This window comes from Felis catus, chromosome E3 (assembly GCF_018350175.1).
Source record: "Felis catus isolate Fca126 chromosome E3, F.catus_Fca126_mat1.0, whole genome shotgun sequence".
Lineage (NCBI taxonomy): Eukaryota > Metazoa > Chordata > Mammalia > Carnivora > Felidae > Felis > Felis catus.
In genome coordinates, this window is record NC_058383.1 from 6,709,899 (window position 1) to 6,732,598 (window position 22,700).

At 44.0% G+C, this 22,700-nt stretch overlaps 2 protein-coding genes across 12 annotated transcripts in view; one reads left to right on the top strand and one right to left on the bottom strand.

Annotated features, from left to right (window-relative positions):
• On the bottom strand, nucleotides 1-18,182 carry ZNF394 (zinc finger protein 394). 4 transcript variants are annotated; one of them, XM_045047844.1, is made up of 4 exons: nucleotides 17,928-18,182; nucleotides 8,720-9,233; nucleotides 6,430-6,565; nucleotides 1-1,081 (listed from the first exon to the last, which is right to left on the bottom strand). In XM_045047844.1, the coding sequence occupies exons 2-4, from the start codon at nucleotides 9,170-9,172 to the stop codon at nucleotides 6-8; spliced, it is 1,665 nt and encodes a 554-aa protein (XP_044903779.1). In that variant the 5' UTR covers nucleotides 9,173-9,233; nucleotides 17,928-18,182; the 3' UTR covers nucleotides 1-5. The 4 variants fall into 4 exon arrangements, with proteins under 4 accessions (XP_044903779.1, XP_019676021.2, XP_023102897.2 ...); XM_019820462.3 differs by lacking the exon at nucleotides 17,928-18,182 and adding an exon at nucleotides 9,342-9,416; XM_023247129.2 differs by lacking the exon at nucleotides 17,928-18,182 and having other exon boundaries at nucleotides 8,720-9,333.
• Nucleotides 17,706-22,700, top strand: part of ZKSCAN5 (zinc finger with KRAB and SCAN domains 5) — a 25,109-nt gene continuing 20,114 nt past the window's right edge. Inside the window, exons 1-2 of one of the 8 annotated variants that reach the window (XM_006941958.4) lie at nucleotides 17,706-17,811; nucleotides 19,479-19,995. In XM_006941958.4, the coding sequence (XP_006942020.1) occupies nucleotides 19,582-19,995 (414 nt within the window). In that variant the 5' untranslated portion in view covers nucleotides 17,706-17,811; nucleotides 19,479-19,581. Of the gene's footprint in view, nucleotides 17,812-18,182; nucleotides 18,771-19,475; nucleotides 19,996-20,123; nucleotides 20,286-22,700 lie in introns of those variants that run through there. The other 7 variants (XM_045047837.1, XM_006941959.4, XM_003998465.5 and 4 more) reach the window with 7 other exon arrangements.

The following is a 22,700-nucleotide window of genomic DNA, read 5'->3' on the forward strand; positions in this document are numbered from 1 at the left end:
CCATGTCAAAACGGTGGGACTTTATTTCTATGGATCCTTTGGTGTCGGATAAGGTGTGGACTCTGTCTAAAGCTTTCCCCGCATTCAAGACATTTGTAAGGTTTTTCTCCAGTGTGAGTCCTCTGGTGCGTAATGAGGGTTGCACTCTGGCTGAAGCGTTTCCCACACACAGAACACCCGTACGGCTTCTCCCCAGTGTGGATCCTCTGGTGTTTAGAGAGGTCTGAGCACCGTTTGAAGCTCTTCTCACACTCCTCACACGTGTAGGGTCTCTCCCCTTTGTGAATTCTCTGATGTCTAAAACGGTTGGAAATACGGCAGGTCTCCCCGCATTCGTGACACTCGAAGTGTTTCTCTCCTATGTGGATCCTCTGGTGCCGGGTGAGATGGGAGCTCTGCCGGAAGCTGTCCCCACACTTAGGGCAGGTGTAGGGCTTTTCGCCCGTGTGTGTCCTCTGGTGTTTGATCAGGGCAGCGCTCTGACTGAAGCGCTTCCCGCACTCCTGGCATTGGTAGGGTTTCTCCCCCGTGTGGATTCTCTGGTGTTTAAAAAGATCAGAACGCTGTTTGAAACTCTTCTCACAGTTCCCGCATTTATACGGCCTTTCTTCACGGAAGTGTCGCTGGGTCTTAAAGAGGTCTGCACTGTGGAGCTGTTCCTCGCTGTCAAAGGAGCGGGGAGGTTTCACTGTGTGATGCTTTACCGGCTCTGAACTCTGCGTACAACTGTCCCCCAGGTCATTGTGGTCAACGGGCCTCCCTGTGGCCTGCACGTGCTGACAAAGAACAGAGTTTGAACTTCTGGCCCTGTTCCCAAGTTGGTCATGTCTGAAGTCTCCCTCCTCCGTGGGACCATTCTTGAGATCTGCGGTGCGGGGGAGTCCTTTCTCTTCAGGAGAATTTTCCAGTTTCAATGATGAGGGATTTCTTGACTGCTTTTCTACCCCTATATCACCAGTGTCACTACATCCAGGGGGAGCCTTCCTGTGGTACCCTTCTTGTAGCTGCCCCTGCGGCTCTACTTCTTCTAAAATTTCTTGTTTTGGAATAAAGTCTTTGTTCTCGGTTCTGGTTTCCAAACCTGAAACATTCAAAAATAAAAAGAAGGAGGCAAACCGTAAGAGACTCTTTTTATATATATAATTTATTGTCAGATTGGTTTCCATACAACACCCAGTGCTCATCCCAACAGGTGCCCTCCTCTATGCCCATCACCCACTTTCCCCTCCCCACCCCCATCAGTCGTCAGTTTGTTCTCAGTATTTAAGAGTCTTCTATGGTTTGCCTCCTTCCCTCTCTGTAATTTTTCCCCCTTCCCCTCCCCCCTACTCTTCTGTTAAGTTTCTCAGGATCCACATATGAGTGAAAACATACACTATCTGTCCTTCTCCGCCTGACTTATTTCACTTAGCATAACACTCTCCAGTTCCAGCCATGTTGCTACAAATGGCCAGATTTCATTCTTTCTCATTGCCAAGTAGTATTCCATTGTATATATAAACCACATCTTCTTTATCCATTCGTCAGTTGATGGACATTTAGACTCTCTCCATAATTTGGCTATTGTTGAAAGTGCTGCTATAAACATTGGAGTACCAGTGCCCCTATGCATCAGCACCCCTGTATCCCTTGGGTAAATTCCTAGCAGTGCTATTGCTGGTCATAGGGTAGATCTATTTTTAATTTTTTGAGGAACCGCCACACTGTTTTCCAGAGCGGCTGCACCAGTTTGCATTCCCACCAACCACCAAGAGGGTTCCCGTTTCTCCACATCTTCGAAGAGACTCTTAAATAGATAGCAAACTGAGGGTAGCTGGAGGGGAGGTGGGTGGGGGGATGGGCTAAATGGGGGATGGGCATTAAGGAGGGCACTTGTTATGATGAGCACCGGGTGTCATATGTAAGGGATGAATCACTAAATTCTAGTCCTGAAACCATTTTTACGCTATATGTTAAAGAACTTGAATTTAAATACAATAAAAGAAAAAAAAAGAAAGAAAAAAGGGTGACATTTCATGCTGGTGCAAGAGTAAAATAAGCAAGTGCCTGCAAAAAAATAAGCACCCTCCCAAACCTTTTTAACATTCTCCATGAACCACTCCTCAAGATAAGTGATTTTATTTTTTTTAATTGTAATGTTTATTTATTTTTGAGAGAGGGAGAAAGAGCGAGAGCAGGGAGGGGCAGAGAGAGAGGGAGACACAGAATCTGAAACAGGCTCCAGGCTCTGAGCTGTCCGCAGAAAGCCTGACGTGGAGCTCAAACTCACAGACCGCGAGATCATGACCTGAGCCGAAGCCAGACCCTTAACCAACTGAGCCACCCAGGAGCCCTTCAAGTTAAATGATTTTAATTAACCTGCCAAATGTATTCATATTTACCTGTACAAACCCCATTCTTTCCTTTTACACTTGTGCCTATACCCACACACCCATCTCTTTCCCTCTTCCCCACTCCACCATTGCAGAAGACACAATATCAGGAAGGGGTGTCAAGAAGGGCACGATAGCCTGTACCCCATGAATGGAGGATGGTTTAACAAGAGAAATTGTATTCATGTGATAGGTTATAGTAACAGACACACCCCATGCCTCCGATGTCTGGAGGTGGGGTCTGGGTGGGAGATAAATCTAGGACTGACTACAAGTCTTTATATAAAGGAGCAGTTAAGCCACCAGATTCCACCCCAAATCCAGAATTTTTGCAGTTTACTCCCCAGGGAGACTGAACCACATAAATTCTGGACTGGGGACACCAGGTACAGCTGAGAACAGGGGACAGGGACCACTTTCACATCAGGAGAATCAAGTGAAAACAGACACACAATTGGTAGAACCTCAGTGCTGTTCTCTGCTCACGTCCCAAACCATGAGCTCCAAGAAAGGGCGGGGATTTTTGTGACAGGGGATTCATAGGTTTTGTTCCCTAATGCGTCCCCAGCACTTAGAATAGCACCTGGCTGGGGTGCCTGGGTGGCTCAGTCAGTTAAGCGTCTGACTCCAGCTCAGGTCGTGATCTCGAGGTTTGTGGGTTCAAGCCCAGCGTTGGGCTTTGTGCTGACAGCTCGCTCAGAGCCTGGAGCCTGCTTCGGATTCTGTGTCTCCCTCTCTCTCTGCCCCTCCTCCACTCATGCTCTGTCTCTCTCACTCTCAAAAATCAATAAACATTAAAAAAAAAATTTTTTTTTAATTTCTCAGAATTCAAAGTGTGGGTGTCTATGTTACAAGGGCCCACCTACTACTCAACAATGAATGCAAAAAAACAAAAACAAAAAACAAAAAAAACACCCTCCTTCACACTAAGCTGCACCCATTCTGAAACTTCATACTAGCAGGAATAAAGAAGAGAGCCTAAAGGCTTTCGAACAAACAGATCACACACCAAGGATAAACTATCACAATGGCATCCAATTTCTCAGTAGCAACATGGCAAGCTAACTAGAAAATTCAGTCTTCAAAATTCAATGGTAAAATCATTTCTAATGGGGAATCTGGCCATCCCATGATCTGGATGTAGGAGAGGAATAGAGACATTTTCAGGCAAACTTCCAAAAAATTAAGCTCCCAAGAATATGTTCTCTGGAAGATACTGGAAGATGTTCTCCATCAAATCGAAGGGGGTAAACGTAGGAAGAGAATGGTGTGGGGTCCAGGAAAGAGAAAAGGAATTCCAGAGTGATAGTCAAAGAAAGTTCTTAGGACGATAGCCATGTGGCAGGCCTGGAGAGAAGCCCATTCACACTGGAGCAGAAGTTTCTAGAGGCTTCCGCCAAGGGGACTATGAAACTGATGGCATATCTGATACATTTGAACATACAGTTTTACATTTCTAACAGGGAGACTGTAGGTAGACTGGTGTTCAATAGGTAGAAAAGCAGCACGTGCAAAATGAGGCATTATTAATTCCAGAGAAAATTAGAAGTTGTAAAATAAAAGACATGTAATCATACAGGTTACAGGTAGTATTTACATGGGTAGGATATTGAAATATTGTATCAATATGCAAAAGAACTGATTTAACTATAATGAGAGAATTACAGACTGTTAAATGTGTGCATGGTCCCGTCTCCCTCAGGAGACAGTCAAGAGGTAGTACCTGAAATCGGGGGAAAATTAGCAGAATAAGCATCCTACTTAGGAATAGGAAAATACCAGTGAAAAACACAAAAAAGATATTAAAGTTGCCTCTGCAAAGATGGAATCAAGATTGAGAAGGGCCTTGTATTTTCCAAAGGTTGGAAAAACACAAACCATAAAGTAAAAGATCAAAAAACCTGACTATAGTTGACACTTGAACAAGGGTTTGACCTGTGAAGGCCCAGTCACGCGCAGAATTTTTTAGTAAAGTTGGTCCAGCACTGTAAAAGTATTTTCCCTTCCTTACAATTTGAATAACATTTTCTTTTTTCTAGCTTACTTTATAGTAAAATAACAAAGAGTTAATACAGAAAATATAAAGAACTGCCACAAAGCAATAAAAAAAAATGGAGGAAAGGAAGGGAGATAGGATACAGACAATTCACAGAATGCCTCCCCCACCCCCACCCCCCAAAAAAAAAAATCTAAAAGATTTAACCCAGAACCAATCAGGGAAATGTAAGTTAAAACAACAAGATGCTATTCATTCATTAACCCAACTAGTATTTATTGAGTACCTGCCAAGCACTATCTGTTCCAACTGCTTGGGATATATTAGAACCAAACAAAAACCCCTCCCCTTGTGGAGTTTACATTCTAGAAGAGGTGGTCAGACAAGAGATAAACAGAAAGTAAACTCTATAGGACGTCAGAGGGTGATGAATGCTGTGGACCAAGTTGAGGAAGGTAAGGGATGGGACAGTAGTGTGGGAGGAGGGGACAGTGGAAAGGCAAACTGCACTAATAAACATGATAGTCAGGTCAGGCCTCTCTGAAAAGTGAGATCTGAGCACAGACTGGAGACAAGTCAAGGAGTTTGCTTAGTGGAGATCTGAAGGAAGAATGTTCCAGGAAGAGGGGCGCTCAGGTGGCTCAGTTGGTTAAACGTCCAACTCTTGGTTTCAGCTCAGGTCATGATCTCACAGTTCGTGGGTTCAAGCCCCACATCGAGCTCTGCACTGACCATGTGGAGCCCACTTTGGGTCCTCTGTAGCCCTCTCTCTCTGCTCCTTCCCCTCTCACACTGTCTCTCTCTCTCAAAAATAAATAAATATATATAAAAAAAGAATATTCCAGGTGGAAGGATCAAATAAAGCGAAGAACAGGAGGCAGGATGCCTGCCATGGTCAAGGAACAGCGAGGTCAGTGGGGCTGAAGCACAATGAGTGAGGGGCAGCGTAGGAGAGGGGTGTGCAGGGTGACAGGGCCTTGTCACATTAGGCAACACAGGCTTTTCCTTTGCATGAAATAGAGAGCCACTGCAGGGTCTGAGCAGAGGCGTGACGTAACATTTTAAAAGGAACACGTGAGCTACCGTGTTGTGACATCACGCCATCAGCCAGGCACCAAATGTCAGTAAGGATGTAGAGAAAGAAGAATTCTCATGTATTTCTGGTAGGAGTACAAACTGGTTGCACTCCTTCCTTCTGAACAGTAAGATGGGCAAACACGCCTAAGTCTATTCTCTATAGTTCCTATATATGTTCCTATATATGAACACAGAAGGATTCAAGTATGTTCGAGGCAATGCTATTTGTAACAGTGAAAAACTAGAAGCCTTGATGTCCACTGATGGAGGACAGTAGATAAATGAATTTTGGACAAGTCATACAATGAAAGATATAAGTGTTAAAATGAGTGGACACATGTGCCAACATGGATAAATCCCAAAAATGTAATGGGGAAAAAAAAGAAAGGCAAGGTGCAAAAGAATCATACAGCAATATAATTTATACAGCATCAAAACATTTAAAAATACTATATATGTTTACAAGTATATGTATTTCTGTTCATATACAGTTTATATACACATTTTTGCATATAGAAAGTACACACGTAATGTGCACATGTAGCTACATGTACATGTAGAAAACATAAAACATGCATGGAAATAAGTACCAGAATCAGGATACTGGTTACCTCTGAAGAAAGAGTGAGGGGAACAGCTTCAGGGAGGGTATCCAGAGTTTCATCTATAGTTGTTACATTTTTTTCTCAGCGGGGGGGGGGGGGGGGGGGGGGCGGGAAGGGAGGGAGAATGAAGCCATTGGGGCCAAATATTAAAATATGATAAACCTGGGTGGTAGATATAAGGTGCCTGTTATATTTTTTATATTTTTCTGTATGCATTTTATTTAAAATGAACCAAAATAAAAAGCTGAATCTCTCACCTAACAATACAGAACAGCAAGGTCCCAGTGGGGTCACAAAAGACACTCCATGGCTCTCAACATGGGTGTGTGACTGGCTCAGAGACAGATCACACACAGCTAGAAACAAAGCCAGCACTTACTCGGCGAGACCAGTGAGACCGAGGTCCTATGATCCTCCTGTGCGCTCTCCCAGCAGAACTCCCTCGGAGCTGGGTCCAGAGGCTCCCACTCCTCACAGTTTAGAGACACAGCCACATTCTCAATCTTCACCAACTCCTGAAACAACACAAGACCTCCACTCAGCACCTGCTGTCCCAGGACAGCATAAGTGACTGTTAATCTCAGGATGAGGCCAGACTCCGGAGGAGTCTGCAAACCCTGAGCAGGAAGCCCTGGGAATCAAGTAATAACCATGGCTGTCGAGTCTGTTCCAGTGAGTGTTGTACTAACTGGAGTTTCAGAGTAACAAAGACAGAGGCTGAAATTCTCTTGCAATCCTGAAAAACCTTTCTTTCCGTGGACTATCCACACTAATTTGGGGTAAGAGCAAAATCTTCATTTGAGTTATATCACTGTGATTTATCAAAATGGAAATCGGATACAGATTAAAAATGTACAGGTAACCAGAAAGTGCCAAATTCCAGTGCTGGCTGTGAGATACGGTTACCTCGTGCGTGAAATGGACATAAATTTAAGAAGATGAAGGTACCTCCCTGACAGAGGATGCTCAGTAAAATCTACTTTCCCTTCCCTTGAACATTGCACAATAAGATAATTATCTGGCAAGATGACATTTTGAGATAACTTATTTAAATGGAAGTTGACCATTCACAGAAGGTAAAGCCACAGTTCTTAGAAAGGGAAGGTTCTAACATTGGTGTGCGAACATGTTTGTCTAGTGATGGGTCACAAATTGACTTCAAGGATCTCTCACTAAATGACAGGAAAGGGAAATACATTTAAAATTTTTCTGTATGTTAAAAATCTGTCTAGGGAGACTGCCCCTCCCAGGGCTAGCCAATTCTTAGAGCAAAGGGCTCAGCCAAGACTGCTCATCTCAAGCAATACCTCCTCTACCTGGCATATACACTCCAGGATGCCACATTACTCTGCCTTAATCATCCTAGGGCCAGGTTTCAGGGCAACTGGGGACCAGCCCTATAGGTTAGAGCATGCTGAAATTATCCAGACCAACCAATCTTAAACAGATCCCCCTGCCCTGTGTGTTTCCTTGGGAAACCTCAGTAGAGGCGCTGGCCTAAACCTTCCCCTTGCTCCAGTCTTCTGCCTCCTGACCTCCCCTGGTGTCCTTCCCAGGAAGTCCTGAGTGTTGTGCTGTACCTCCTATTTCTAAATCTGAGTATAATAACATTTGTTTTTTTAACTGAGCCTCTCCTCTGCTTCCTGGTAAAGGAAAAAAAAAAATCACACTTCTGTGTGTCTCTTCTACTGTCAATACTCTGAATACTTTCACTACAATACTTCTTCACTTCTAACACCACATATAGGGCTTTTCCACACATCAAATAATTCTGTGATACCAGCTAGGTGTCTTCAAGTGTAACTCAATTCTGACACTATCTACCTGGATACAGTCAGATCCCACAGGTAAAGGGCTTGGTCCCACAAGACCACTCACCCCTCCCAACTTTGGAAGCCAACCTCAAGTAGTAGGTCTCCAGGTTACCCACAATTTCTGTCCGACTTGGCCACAAATTAAAGGTTCCTATGACCTCCCCCTACCGATTAAATTCTTTGCTTGAACAGCTCACAGTACTGATGGAGAAACACTTAGGTTTACCAGTTTATTACAAAAAGGTATGATAAAGGATACAGTAAACAGCAAAATGGAGAGACACACAATGAGGTCTGGGAGGGTCCTGAGTACAGGAGCTTCTGTCCCATAGAGTTGGAGTTTGCCACTTTCCAGGTATATGGATGTGTTCACCAATTGGAAGCTGTCTGAATCTCACACTATTGGGATTTTTATGGAGGTTTCATCACACAGGCATGATTAGTTACCTCCATTACAGCCCCACTCCACTCTCCCAGGTACCATTATCAATTGTAGGAGGGGGTCGCCAAACTGTTAAAAAGCAAAAAGGGAACCTCACATTCAAAGTGCTCAGTTATTGCTAAGTAACGACATGAAGCCACTTTCCATCCTGACACCTTTCTTCCGCAAATAATCTAGTTACACAAGAGGCGGTCTTACAATGGGTAAACAATACTCCCACGTTGGTTTTGTGCTCAGAAGTCTATTAACTCAAAGATCATTTCCTGGATAGATTTATTTGTCACTACAGAAAGAAAGTTTCATGTACACCCTGAAGTTCAAAAATGTAGCAAGGAAAACAGGCCTGAAACTCTTAGCATCCCGTGTACCTCTGTTCCTCACACCCCTACCACCAGAACACTTTCACTCTTCACCTGGGGTGAGGCCCCATCAAGCGCTCTCTGAAAAGCGCGCACCACGGCCGCAGCTTTCTCCCCGCTCTGCGGGCAGTGCTTCCGCACCCAGGCCTGGAGCTCCTGGGGCAGGATGCTCAGGAACTGCTCCAGCACCAGCAGCTCCAGGATCTGCTCCTTCGTATGCATCTCAGGCCTCAGCCACCGGCGACAAAGTTCCCTGAGCCGGCTTAGCGCCTCTTCGGGTCCAGCCACCTCCTGGTAACGGAACCGCCTAAACTGCTGCCGCGACTTTTCGGAATCCTGACAGTCCGCGGGCAGGTCCGACTCCTGACCTCCGGGTGAGTCTTCCTCCACTTTCACTATCAAAAGTCCATCACGCAGAGACGGCGCGGCGACCCTAGACTTCTCAGCTGCCATCCAGGCTCCTGCCTCGGCGTCACTGACTTGACTCGCGGTCAAGCTCGAACTCATCTTTCTCCAGCACGTGCTGACTTTTCCGGAGTTCTGCCTTCAAGTGATAAGACAGCAAACCCTGCAAAAAGCCACGGAACTCATCGGACCTTCCCAGAGCGGCGGGTCCCCACTGTCCCGTCTCAAGCGGGGCCCTATCCGGCCCGGCCCCCTCCGGTACTCCTCCTACCCGCAGTTAGTCCAACCACGACCCGCGGCGCTAGGTGACCAAAAATACGAATAAAACCTTGCCGGAAGTGCGTCACCGACTCCCTGCGGTGCCCACCCCCTCCCGGGCATTTCCGGAGCCTCTCTAGGCGCCCAGGAGGAGTGAGACCCATCTCGGTGGTTTGCCGTCCTGCCCCTTCCAGAGACGCTCTGGTGCGTGTGTACCGTTCTGGTGGAGCTTATAGTCGTTCAGCTTAACAGAACTAAATGACACTCTTATTTTACAACTTGAATGTCATTTTTTTTTTAATTTTTTTTTTCAACGTTTATTTATTTTTGGGACAGAGAGAGACAGAGCATGAACGGGGAAGGGGCAGAGAGAGAGGGAGACACAGAATCGGAAACAGGCTCCAGGCTCTGAGCCATCAGCCCAGAGCCTGACGCGGGGCTCGAACTCACAGACCGCGAGATCGTGACCTGGCTGAAGTCGGACGCTTAACCGACTGCGCCACCCAGGCGCCCCCTGAATGTCATTTTTTAAACACATCGTCTGTGAAAAAAGTTTTGTAACTTTAGTTGTAGGAAAAAGGTCCAACTATACGATGAGTGGTAAACGGTCATCTATCAATGTGGTATTTATGCAAGAAAGGTTTGTAGAGTTACCTGCAACATGCCAAGGCATCGTGCTCGACTCCATAGGTATTAAACTGAGTAGGAATAGTCTCTATCCTCAGGCTCCTAAGAGAGTTAGACACTTAAATCCTTACAGGACAGGGTGGTGAATGTAACACTTTGGCATGTATGCACAGTACATTTGTATGACCCAGAGGTAGACATAATCAGCCATGGCTGATGGGGAGGGTATAGTGAAAGATTTCCCCAGGAGATTAAAACTTAAAATGTCCATGTGAGCTGAAGAAATGTTCTAATTAAAAAATAGTTTAGGGGCGCCTGGGTGGCTCAGTCGGTTAAGCGTCCGACTTCAGCTCAGGTCACGATCTCGCGGTCCGTGAGTTCGAGCTCCGCATCAGGCTCTGGGCTGATGGCTCAGAGCCTGGAGCCTGCTTCCCATTCTGTGTCCCCCTCTCTCTCTGCCCCTCCCCTGTTCATGCTCTGTCTCTCTCTGTCTCAAAAATAAATGTAAAAAAAAAAAAAATTAAAAAATAGTTTAGATAGGGGTGCCTTGGTGGCTCAGTCCGCGGACTCTTGATTTGGCTCACGTCATGACCTTGTAGTTCATGGGTTGGAGCCCTGAGTCAGGCTTATGCTGATGGTGTGGAGTCTGTTTGGGATTCTCTCTTTCTCTCTGTCCCCCCCCCCCCCCCACACACTCGCTCTCTCTCTCTCAAAATAAATAAACTTAAAAAAAGTTTTAAAAAAAGGTGTAGATAAGTTTATAGGCAACAAATCCCCAATAGATTAAATAAATTCCAATAAATCCCTCTGACATTAAGCTTTCCTATGCGCAGCTCCCTTGCAATGTCCTACACTCAGGCATCAAAGTTGCCAAGGACTTTGTCCTCTTCGAAGCTCAACCCTTCTGTTCTATCATTTACTCGCTCTCCCTCACTTTTGAATATCAGTATGGACACTGCTGCCACCTTCTCCCTCTTCTTTCCTATGCTTCGCTGGTTTCGATTATATCTGTGTTTGGCATCATATTGACTATATAAATAAAACACTTTCTAAAGAACTTGGAGGTAAAAACCGGCAAAATTAAAAAAAAAAATGTAGTATTTATTTTTGAGAGAGAGAGACAGAGCCTGAGCGGGGGTGGGGGCAGAGAGACAGGGAGACACAGAATCCCAAGCAGGCTCCAGGCTCTGAGCTGCCAGCACAGAGCCCTATGCGGGGCTCAAACTCATGAACTGTGAGATCATGACCTGAGCTGAAGTCAGATGCTTAACCCACTGAACCACCCAGGCACCCCAGAACAGGGCAGAATTTTAAAGAAAGAGAAAAGCCAAAAGGCCAAACTCTCCATAGTTCCTAGGAAAAAGTACTTTTCCCTGAGGAAGAAAAGGAAGGAGGTGATGGGCACAGTCTATGTGTGTACACCCATTTCTTCCTCACGGTTCCAGGGTCTTTGTGTTGTTTTCTTTTCATTAATATTTTTTAAATGTAAGAATATGAGATATCAAAAAAGGAACATAATGAGGAGAAATGAAGACAGAGATAATTGTTTGAGGTTGAGGCAGAAGAAATAGAAGGCAGCTTGCTCCCTGCCTTGAGTTCAAACAATACAAATTAGTTTCCTTTTATTATTGCTACAAGGACAAAGACCAAAGAAAACAGCTGGTGTATAGAGTTGTAGAGAATTATTCATTGTAAACAGACTAATCAAGGGCTCTTACTGTAGACTGAGTTATGGAATGCAGAAACAGCTTTACAGCCTTGTTGAAAAGAGCTTGTCCTCATGAATGGAATTCCCTATAAGGAGTTTCACCCATAATCTGCATCATAAAACATGTTAATGTTCAGGGGTGCCTGGGTGGCTCAGTTGGTTAAGCATCAGACTCTTGATTTTAGCTCAGGTCATAATGTCACCATGTGGGGAGCCTGCTTGAGATTTTCATTCTCTCCCTCTCTCTGTCACTTCCCTGCACGCTCAAAAAAAGTTAATGTTCATTTCTAATGAAACTTCACCCTCTTCCTTAGTCATAAAAAATTTCCATGAAGCATTTATATCAGAAATTGGGTAGCATGATGACTTAATTTTCACCTCATCCAACAAAAGTTTTCTTTCTTTCCTTCCTTCCTTCCTTCCTTCCTTCCTTCCTTCCTTCCTTCCTTCCTTCCTCTCTTTCTTTTTCTTTCTTTCTTTCTTTCTTTCTTTCTTTCTTTCTTTCTTTCTTTCTTTCTTTCTTTCTTTCTTTCTTCTTTCTTCTTTTCCTTTTTTTTATCTTTTCTGCTATGGCACCAAGTCACACACCCACAGGTGACAGGGTTACATGAGGCCTTGTTTCTCCAAGCATGGAGACAGCACTGGCACTGGCACTTCTGGGAAGCTTGTTAGAAATGCAGAATTTCAAGCCTTGCTCCAGACCTACTGAATCAGAATCTGTATTTTGGAAAGATCCACAGGTAATTTGTGTACACACGAATTGAAAAGCAGCAATCAGATGAACCTTTCTGACCAGTACAAAATTTCTTTCTTTTACTTTTTATTTGTCAGGAGGAGAGGGGCAGAGGGAATAGAGAGAGAATCTGAAGCAGACTCTGCACTGAGCATGACCCCATGACCCTGGGATCATGACCTGAGCTGATATCAAGAGTCAGAAGTTCGGGCCACCTGGGTGGCTCAGTCAGTTAAGTAGCTAACTTTGGCTCAGGTCATGATCTCCTGGTCCACGGGATCTAGCCCCACATCAGGCTCTGCACTGACAGCTCAGAACCTGGAGGCTGCTTCAGATTCTGTGTCTCCCTTTTTCTCTGCCTCTCTCCCACTCATGCTCTGTCTCTCTCGCTCTCAAAAATAACTAAACATAAATTTTTTTTTTAATTTTTTTATTTTTAAATTTTTTTTCACGTTTATTTATTTTTGAGACAGAGAGAGACAGAGCATGAATGGGGGAGGGGCAGAGAGAGAGGGAGACACAGAATCGGAAGCAGGCTCCAGGCTCCGAGCCATCAGCCCAGAGCCCGACGCGGGGCTCGAACTCACGGACCACGAGATCATGACCTGAGCTGAAGTCAGATGCTTAACCGACTGCGCCACCCAGGCGCCCCCCCCCAAAATTTTTTTTTTAAAGAGTCAGAAGCTCAACCGAATGAGCCACTTAGGCGCCCCTGACCAGTACAGAATTTAAATATTGTGTATAAATAGATAATCTATGTCCTTATAAGGACACATAAACATTTTGTGTGAGATGACAATGTGAAGCAGAGTTGTCTCTCAGGGGAAACTGTGGAAGGAATGAGGGTCTACCACAAGCATCTTGCCTCCAAGCATTTGAAATTAAGTTTGAATTCAGTCTGCAATAGGAGTAAATGACAAATTGGAATTTTCGTCACTTTTTAAACTTCATTAAAAAATATTTTATGATGATATGATTTGACCGTGGGACTCTATTATGTGGCTATAACTTTTAAAAAATCTCTAACCCAACATGGGGCTCAAACTCACAACCCTGAGATTGAGTCACACACTCTACCGACTGAGCCAACCAGCCGTCCCTACGTGACTGTAAACTCTTAATTATAGTATGTTTGAAAATATAAATACCAAAGACTTATTTAAGTATCATGGGAATAGCTGAATCTCTGGATCCCATGTACTCAGAAAAGTCGGAAGCAGAAAATAATCTAGCTATTTAATAGTGGAAAATTTTTTCTAGTGTTTTTTTTTTCTTGCTTCAAGAAACAGAATATATAATAAAAATACAGTAATCATGTTTTACATGTTTCATATTCATTTATATTTCAACAATGTTCAGAAAATAAATCATACAATTGAAATGAGAAATACTGTACATTAGTTTAACATTTACATTAAATCATCTGCATTATTTATTTAACAAGTGAGGAATTATACAAGTTATATGTTATAAGTAAATTCATTTAAAAATTCATTTATTTAGGGGCGCCTGGGTGGCTCAGTCGGTTAAGCATCCGACTTCAGCTCAGGTCACGATCTCACGGTCCGTGAGTTCGAGCCCTGCGTTGGGCTCTGTGCTGACTGCTCAGAGCCTGGAGCCTGTTTCAGATTCTGTGCTCCCTCTCTCTCTGACCCTCCCCCGTTCATGCTCTGTCTCTGTCTCAAAAATAAATAAACGTTAAAAAAATTTTTTTAATTCATTTATTTAAACGAGTACAATTAATATCCTGCTTTATGAATGCAAAGTCTCACTCAAGGTCAGAATTCCATGACATCTCTATGGACTAAAGTTTAAATTATAAACTAATGATTTATTCAAAAGTTGTGCACAAGCATAGGGAGTCAACCCCTACTTTTGGTCTAACAGCTAAGTGGTTGTACTAGTCTGTTTGTGATTTGTTTTGGTTAGACATTAACAGGGTGTGAAAGAGGTGAAGGCAGATTTTTCAGGATTAATCTTCATGACAAATCCACCTCTGGAGAAACAACTTCACTATTCTCAAGGCTCAGGTTTGTCATTCTAATAATTTGGAGCAATATATAACAATTTAATGACATAACTGGTCCCATGTTTATATCTGAAGGCACACACTGTGTACAAGTCACTTATTCATCTCTATGGGAATGTTATCACAATCTGGCAGGAAGTCAGAAGTTCTTTTCCAGTATTGCAGGGCAAGGCTTCCACTAGGGTCAGGCGGCCAAGGATGGGCAGGGGAATTAAGGACAGAATGCAAATCCCTAAGTACAGACAAACCTAGCTTCAGAAAATATCCACTTATATAATTAACTATGGAATCTATAAGTAAATAGCAAGTACTATGAGGGCAATACAAGCATTAAATTTTTTTAATGTTTATTTTTGAGAGAGAGAGAGAGAAAGAGACAGAGCATAAGTGGGGGAGAGGCAAAGAGAGAGGGAGACACAGAATCCAAAGCAGGCTCCAGGCTCCAAGCTGTCAGCCCAGAGCCCAATGTGGGACTTGAACTCACAAACCTGAGTTTGTGACCTGGGCTCATGACCTGAGCCCAAGTCCTATACTTAACCCACTGAGCCACCCAGGTGCCCCAATACAAGCATTTTTCCCAATAAGGTTGTCTGCTCACCAGCTGATTACCAGTCAAGTTCTACCAACTCCTGCCTCTGGGTTGTGTGACTATGGGCTCTAATCATGATACACTGCCTCACCTTTAAAAAATAATTGAGAAAAGGAAAATAGTGCAAGGATAAATAAGATGGGGCCAGGGATAAAATGAGATTACAAGTTGTCTACTGTAAGTTCCTATGTATTGGCAAAATGTAGCTCACAATTTGGCTCTGAAAAGCCTCAGCAGCCAATGCAAGAGGAAAACAAGATCAGTTACATGATATGCAGTGTAACTGGGGTAAAATTAAACTATTAATAGTAGCTTAGGAGAAATCCAGCTATTCTTGATACTAAGTGGGAAGAGAAATTTCCCATGAGTACCCTAGGAAAGGGCTATGTGACATAGTGGATGGTATTTTAAGATCTCTATAATAAATAAAATTAATGGATTTTAATTCCTTTTAATGTTAGCTGATGGCAGGTACCAAAGCACAATTCAAAAGAGCCAATTCTTTAAGAAACAAAACAGATGAACATAGGGGAAAGGGAAAAAAGAGAGAGAGGGAGGCAAACCATAAGAGACTCTTGACTCTAGAGAACAAAGGAAGGGTTGCTGAAGGGGAGGTGGGTGGGGGATGGGCTAAATGGGTAATGGGTATTAAGGAGGGCACTGGTGATGAGCGCTGGTGCTGCGTCTAAGTGATGAATCACTAAGTTCTACTCCTGAAACTAACATTACACTATATGTTAACTAACTAAATTTTAAATAAAAATTTGAAATATTAAAAATAGCTAATTCTATGAAGGAAGAAAAGAGTATATAGTTTAAGTATTCAGCTCTCTGAAGGTCTAGTTTAATATAAAGACAAAATTCAAAGTGCCTAACGCAGCACTTTCTAGACCTTTTACTGTGCCATGCAGGCTGATCGTTATGTAAAAAGTCCATTTCCAGTACTAACTGGATCATCACCCTTTTCTCTCTTCTTTATAGTATCTTATTGTGGTATATGGCAAAAATGGCCAAAAAAGTAAAACAAAACGTATAGGAATAGACTTTGCAGTTTCTCCCTTCTAGAAGTGGAGTCTATTTCCTCACCCTTTGGATTTGGACTGCTCTTGTGGCTTGCTTTGACCAACAGAAGTGACACCGTGTGAGTTTCAAGCCTGGATATCAAGAACTTTTGCAACTTCTGGTTTCTTGCTTTTGTAACCTGCCACCACCAAGTGAGGAAGTATGAGCTAAGCTGCTGGGTGACGGGAAACGTGTGGCCTAAATGCCTCCTAGCACTCCAAGTGACAATCATCTAATCCCCAGGAGAACTGCTTAGCTCACACTGGCAGCTGAACACAGACAAAAAGAAGGAGCCCAGCAGAAAAGCCAGCCAGGTAAGTCTGGACCAAATCGTCAGCCCACAGAGTCATAAGCAAAATAAGTGGTTCCTTTTTTAGGTCGCTAAGTTTGGGGTTGTTTGTTACACAACAAAAACTAACAGACAAACTTTTAAAAGCCAGTGCAACCCAATTCACAATATTAACAACAACAACAACAAAAAAGATAAAACACTTAAGAATAAACATAACACACTATGTGCAAAATCATGAAGAAAACTTTAAAACACTCCAAAAGGATCCACAATTAGGCTTTTTTCCACAAATGGAAAAACATACCATGTTCTTGGATAGGAAAACCAACTTTATAAGAATGTCAATTCTCCCTGGGGTACCTGGGTGGCTCAGTTGGTTAAGTGCCTGACTCTTGATTTTGGCTCAGGTCATGATTTCATGGTTCGTGAGATGGAGCCCCTTATAGGGCTCTGTGCTGAAAACACGGAGCCTACTTGGAATTCTCTCTCTCCCTCTCTCTCTGCCCCTCTCCTGCTTGTGCTCACACACTTGCTCTCTCTAAAAAATAAATAATTTTTTTAAAAAGGGAAAAAAAGGAACGTCAACTCTTCCTAAGTGAATACATATTAAAAATGATCCCAATACAGATTTATTTCTGGAACTAGGAAAATTGAATCTATAGTTAATTTGGACAAGAACTAAAGAAGCAAAAATACTTTGAAGAAGAAACACAGCAGGGGGCGTTCTCTGTAAGAAATAGTAAAACCAATTATTAATGCTCAATAAATTGAAACCGCATATTATCACATGCATTGACAAATAGACCAATGCGACAGAATAGAAAATCTAGAAAGAGACCACAAAACATGAGGATTTGGTATATGATAAAGGCAGCATCACAGATCAATGGGAGGTAAAGATAGCCTTTTTCATAAATGTTGAGACAACTGGGTAATGGCTTGGAAAAAGATGAAGTTAGATCTTTACTTCACACCATACACCATAATTTTGAACAGACCAAAAGGCTCGATGTTCAAGAGTACTCAATGTAAACGTAAAAAGTGAAGCCATGCAAATACTACAATCCACCAAACATACCACAGGGTCAATTTAAGCCTGATACAAAAATGAGAGATTATTAAGAAGGGCATCCTCTGGCTAGAGAAGCCCTGCATGGACGACTCCCCTTCTTCACAGGAATGAGGCGCTTCCGACGTCACGCTCCCAGCCGGGAGAGCAACCTGCTCCGCTACAACCCTCCTTCTGGGCAGAGGAGCTCAAGGAAACGCCTCCCTGTCCTCCCGCACTCTGATAAGCCCTGGAGACCAAGGCTGCAAAGAGATCCGCGGCCCTATTGGCTAGCGGGCGTGGCCCGCGCGGGGCTTCTGGGAGTTGTAGGCTCCTGGGACTCCCGGGTCTGACGTCGGAGACAGGCCCTGTGAGCTCTCCGCGGTGGTGAAGAGGTGGGTGTGTCTGGAGATCGGGTGTGGGCAGAGTCGAGGAATCAGGTGAAGAAAACGAAGGACTTAAAATTAAAGAGAAATTAGGGTTGTGGGCTCTCAGGAAGGGACGAACCTACCTCGAAGTAGGGCGCAGGGCGTTGGGGGTGGGGGAGCGCAAGTTCCACGGCCAATCAGACATTAGCAACTGTTGCCGTAGCAACCACTCTGGACAGCTAAGGCCCCGTCCCTTGCCCAGACTCCCAAGCAAAGGGGAGGAGCCCGGGCTGTTTAAATGGCTTTAGGCACAGGTGGGGAGCAGCTGGCTCCGTTTCCTCCCCGGCTCTAGCGACGCTGAAACTGCGGTTGGGTGGGCGGGGAACGGCCCCGTCCGGGGAGGTGCCCCAACTCCCCGCCGATTGGCCCACAGCCGCTCCGGGGCGGGGCCTGGGGCGGGCAGCTCCCGCCTGCTGCGAGGCGAGGACCTCCGGGATTCCTAGAGAGGACTCGGAAGTGCTCTCGGCGGTGGGATTGATGGCTCGACCCCGTTGGACAGGGAACGCTTGGACTTGCTTACTTCCGGCGAGGAAGTGTTGCGAAGTGTAGGCTTCGGTTTTCTCTCCGTTTGTAGGAAGAAACCTATCTTCCCAACCTGCTGCGAGAGCTTGGTCTTCCAGGAGAGCTCCCTGGGACTGGTGCCTTGAGGGAAGAGAATGGGTTTTGTATCCAGACGGGTAACCTGTGTCTAACCTTGACCGGCCCGTTTTCCGTGTCTTTGGGGTCAGGGGCGATTCAGAGGAATACAGGTCCCAATCTGTACTTGTAACTCAGCTTCTCTTCGGAACCAATGAAGTCTCCTGTTGGTCCGTCATGCTCTTGTGGCATGAAGGACAGGACCAGTTTTGACCATTGTAATATTTTTGACCCGTGTTGTAAGTTTGGCTTGTAGTCAAAAGGAAAGACTGCGTCTGGACTACTTAGTAGTAAGTCTTGTCCTGTTATTTATATGAAATTTAATGCTCTTCACCATTAAAATTGTATTTGGTTAGACCTGATGTCAGAGTTTTGTTGCTCTTTACGTTTTTAAAAAATGTTTACTTGTTTATTTTGAGAGAGAGCGAGTGCATGAGCAGAGGAGGGCCAGAGAGAGAGGGAGAGAGAGAATCCCAAGCAGGCTCCACTCAGCTCGGAGCTGGTTGTCAGGCTCCATCTCACAACTGTGAGATCATGACCTGAACTGGAATCAAGAGTTGACACCTAACCGCTGAGCCACCCGGGGGCCCCTCTTATTTAAATTTTTTAAACTTTGGAAATGTTCTGTATTAGTAGTTATTTTATGGGTGGAATGACAGCTATCTTGTCTATATTTTATTTTATTTAAACATTTTTTAACATTTATTTATTTTTGAGACAGAGCATGAACAGGGGAGGGGCAGAGAGAGAGGGAGACACAGAATCTGAAACAGGCTCCAGGCTCTGAGCTGTCAGCACAGAGCCCAACGCGGGGCTTGAACTCACGGACCGTGAGATTATGACCTGAGCCGAAGTCGGACGCTTAACCGACTGAGCCACCTAGGCGCCCCATATCTTGTCTATATTTTAAAGTAAATTACTCTGTTGAGTGGTCATCTTTAGTAGAGATGACCTCTTTGTCATCTCTTTGCTAATAATGCTTTCTAATGTATCAGTAGGTTGCACGCTAATGAAACTGCCCTTCAGAAGATTTTAAAGAGCAGAAACCAGATTTGATCTGTGTGACACAGCTAACCTGGAGAGACATCCCTCTGAGTTGGAATGATAATGACAGAGTCTGGGGAAGTTATAGACTTAGACCCTCCCGCTGAGACTTCACAGGAGCAAGAAGACCTTCTAATTGTGAAAGTGGAAGAAGAAGACTGTACCTGGATGCAAGAGTACAACCCTCCAGTGTTTGAGACTTTTTACCAGCGCTTCAGGCACTTCCAGTACCATGAGGCATCAGGCCCCCGGGAGGCCCTGAGCCAGCTCCGGGTGCTGTGCTGCGAGTGGCTGAGGCCCGAGCTGCACACCAAGGAGCAGATCCTGGAGCTTCTGGTGCTGGAGCAGTTCCTGACCATCCTACCGGAAGAGTTCCAGACCTGGGTGAGAGAACATCACCCGGAAAGTGGAGAAGAGGCCGTGGCTGTGGTAGAAAATATACAGAGAGAGCTAGAGGAACGCAGACAACAGGTGAGTGGAAGAGGAGACATTAGAGCAATGAGGAAGGAGAGGAAGAGAGTTAAGTTGCTGCTGAGCAGGGGTGAGATTCTTAGCGCTCTGGTGCTTCATTCATATTCTTTTGTTCTCCTGGGATTAGGTACACTGTGGAGATTTCCTGCCACTCCAGCAAAGAGAAGCAGTATCCAGTGTGTTAACCTGGAGAAGACAGTCTGCGATTTAACTTATTTTTAAAATTACTGTGTTTATCTTTTGATTGACATGATACAAAATTCAAAAGGTGCATAAGTTTGTTATGAAAAGTAAGTTTCCTCCCGCCTCTCCTTCTCTGGCTGCCTAGTTCTCTTCAGAGGCAACCACTGTCACCTGATACCTGTATATCCTTACAGACATCTACTTTCTTCTGTATGCATAAGTGGACGTGTGGATAATATGCTTTAAAAAGCCACAGATGTGGTTTAAATCACTGTGTACTTCTGCCTCTTGCTATTTGTTTATATCTTCGTTTGTTCCATGTTGGTGCAAACAGACCTGCCTCACTCCCGGAGACTGCTTATATTCCATCGTGTGGATGGATGTACCATAATCAAACTCCTGGTGAAGGCCATTTAAGTCATTCCTTTAGATTGTTTCTGAACGTAAATTTTGCTACAATGACTGTCCTTTATGTTCATCCTTAACTGTAGAATAATAAATGCTTAGAAGTCAGATTGTTGGCTCAGAGACGATGTGCATTTGTAATTTTGACAGCTGTTGAGAAGTTGCCCTTCAGAGAGGTTATACCAGTTTTTAGTCCCAGCTGCAGGGTGTGAGAGAAATTTTTTGCTCACAGCCTGATCCCATGATGTTGCCCAACTTTTTGTCATCACCAGTCTGAAAGATGCAACATTCTACTTCTGTTAAATTTTAATATGCATTTCTCATATTATGAGTGAGTTTGACCACAGAATATGTATATGTATATACACATATATATGTTTCTTAATTTTTTAAAGTTTATTCATTTTTGAGAGAGAGAGAGAGGGGGGCAAAGAATCCGAAGCAGGTTCCAAGCTCTGAGCTGTCAGCACAGAGCCTGATGTGGGGCTTGAACTCAAGAGCCATGAGATCGTGACCTGAGCCAACGTCGGTCACTTAACTGACTGAGCCGCCCAGGAGCCCCAACCACAGTATATATTTTAAAGGGTTACATGTGTACCCTTGTTTTTCCTTCTTGAAAATTAAGCTCTACAACAAATGTGGGGTTTGAATATGAACTTACAATGCCCAGTTCAAGAGTCACATGTTCCCCGACTGAGACAGCCAGGCGCCCTGTGTGTGTCCCCTTTTTTGTGATTTATCTGTTTACATTATTTGCCTATTTGAAAAAGTAAGCACTGTGTCTGTCATCTGAGGTGCAAGTTTATTTTTCCACCTTGTTTATCTTTGCTTATGGAGACTTTTGCAGGGTTTTTTTATTTTTATGTGGTCTGTTTATATCTTAATTTATGGTTTCTGGGTTTTGTGCCATACTTAGAAAGGCCTTCTCCACTACAACATCATAAGAAAATTTTCTAATAGTCTCTTCTCAAGTTAAAAAAAATTTTTTTTGGTTCATGGTGTTTGGTATGGTTACAACTTTTTTCTCCCAGATGTCTGTCCAGTTGCCCCAGCAACATGTAGAGAAATCCCTTTTTTCCTCACTCTAATTAAAATGCTGTCTTTATTACATACCAGATTTCTGCATGCATTTGGGTCTACTCACGGCCCTTTTTTTTTTTTTTAATGTTTATTTATTTTTGAGAGAGAGAGAGCACGAGCATGTGTGGGCACGTGTGAACAGGGGATAGGCAGAGAGAGAAGAATGCAGAGAATCCCAAGCAGGCTCCATGCTATCAATGTAAAGCCCTATGCAGGGCTTGAACCCATGAACCATGAGATCACACCTGAGCCAAAATCAAGAGTTGGATGCTTAACCGACTGAGCCACCCAGGCACCCCTGAATTTACTTATGTTCTTTTAATTGTTTTGTTGATCTTATTATCTGTTCACCTATCAGTATTTTAATTACTTGAGCTCTGTAAAGGGTTTTGATATGTGGTAGGGCTACTCTTCCTCCTTCCAAATATTTTCAATTTTTTCTTTTTTCCTTATAAACTTTAGAATTACTAATGTAGTTTTCACCACTCCAAAAATCCTGTTGGGTTTTTTGTTGTTGTTGTTGGGGTTGCAGTAAATCCTATGTTAATTTAGGGAAAATCAATATCTTTTTTTAAATTTTTTTCTTACATTTTTGTTTTACATTTATTTATTTTTGAGAGACAGAAACAGAGTGTGAGCAGGGGAGGGGTAGAGAGAGAGGGAGACACAGAATCCGAAGCAGGCTCCAGGCTCCTAGCTGTCAGCACAGAGCCCGATGCTGGGCTCGAACCCATGAACCATGAGATCATGACCTGAGCTGAAGTTGGACGTTTAACCGACTGAGCCACCCAGGCACCCCTAAAATATTTTTTTAATATTTATTTATTTTGAAAGTGAGAGAGAGGGAGCATAAGTGGGAAGGGGCACAGAGAGAGAGAGGGAGACACAGAATCTGAAGCAAGCTCCAGGCTCTGCACTGTTAGCACAGAGCCTGACGTGGGGCTCAAACCCACGAACCGTGAGACCCAAACCCGCGAATGGTGAGACCATGACCTGAGTGGAAGTCGGACACTTAACTGAAGGAGCCACCCAGGTGC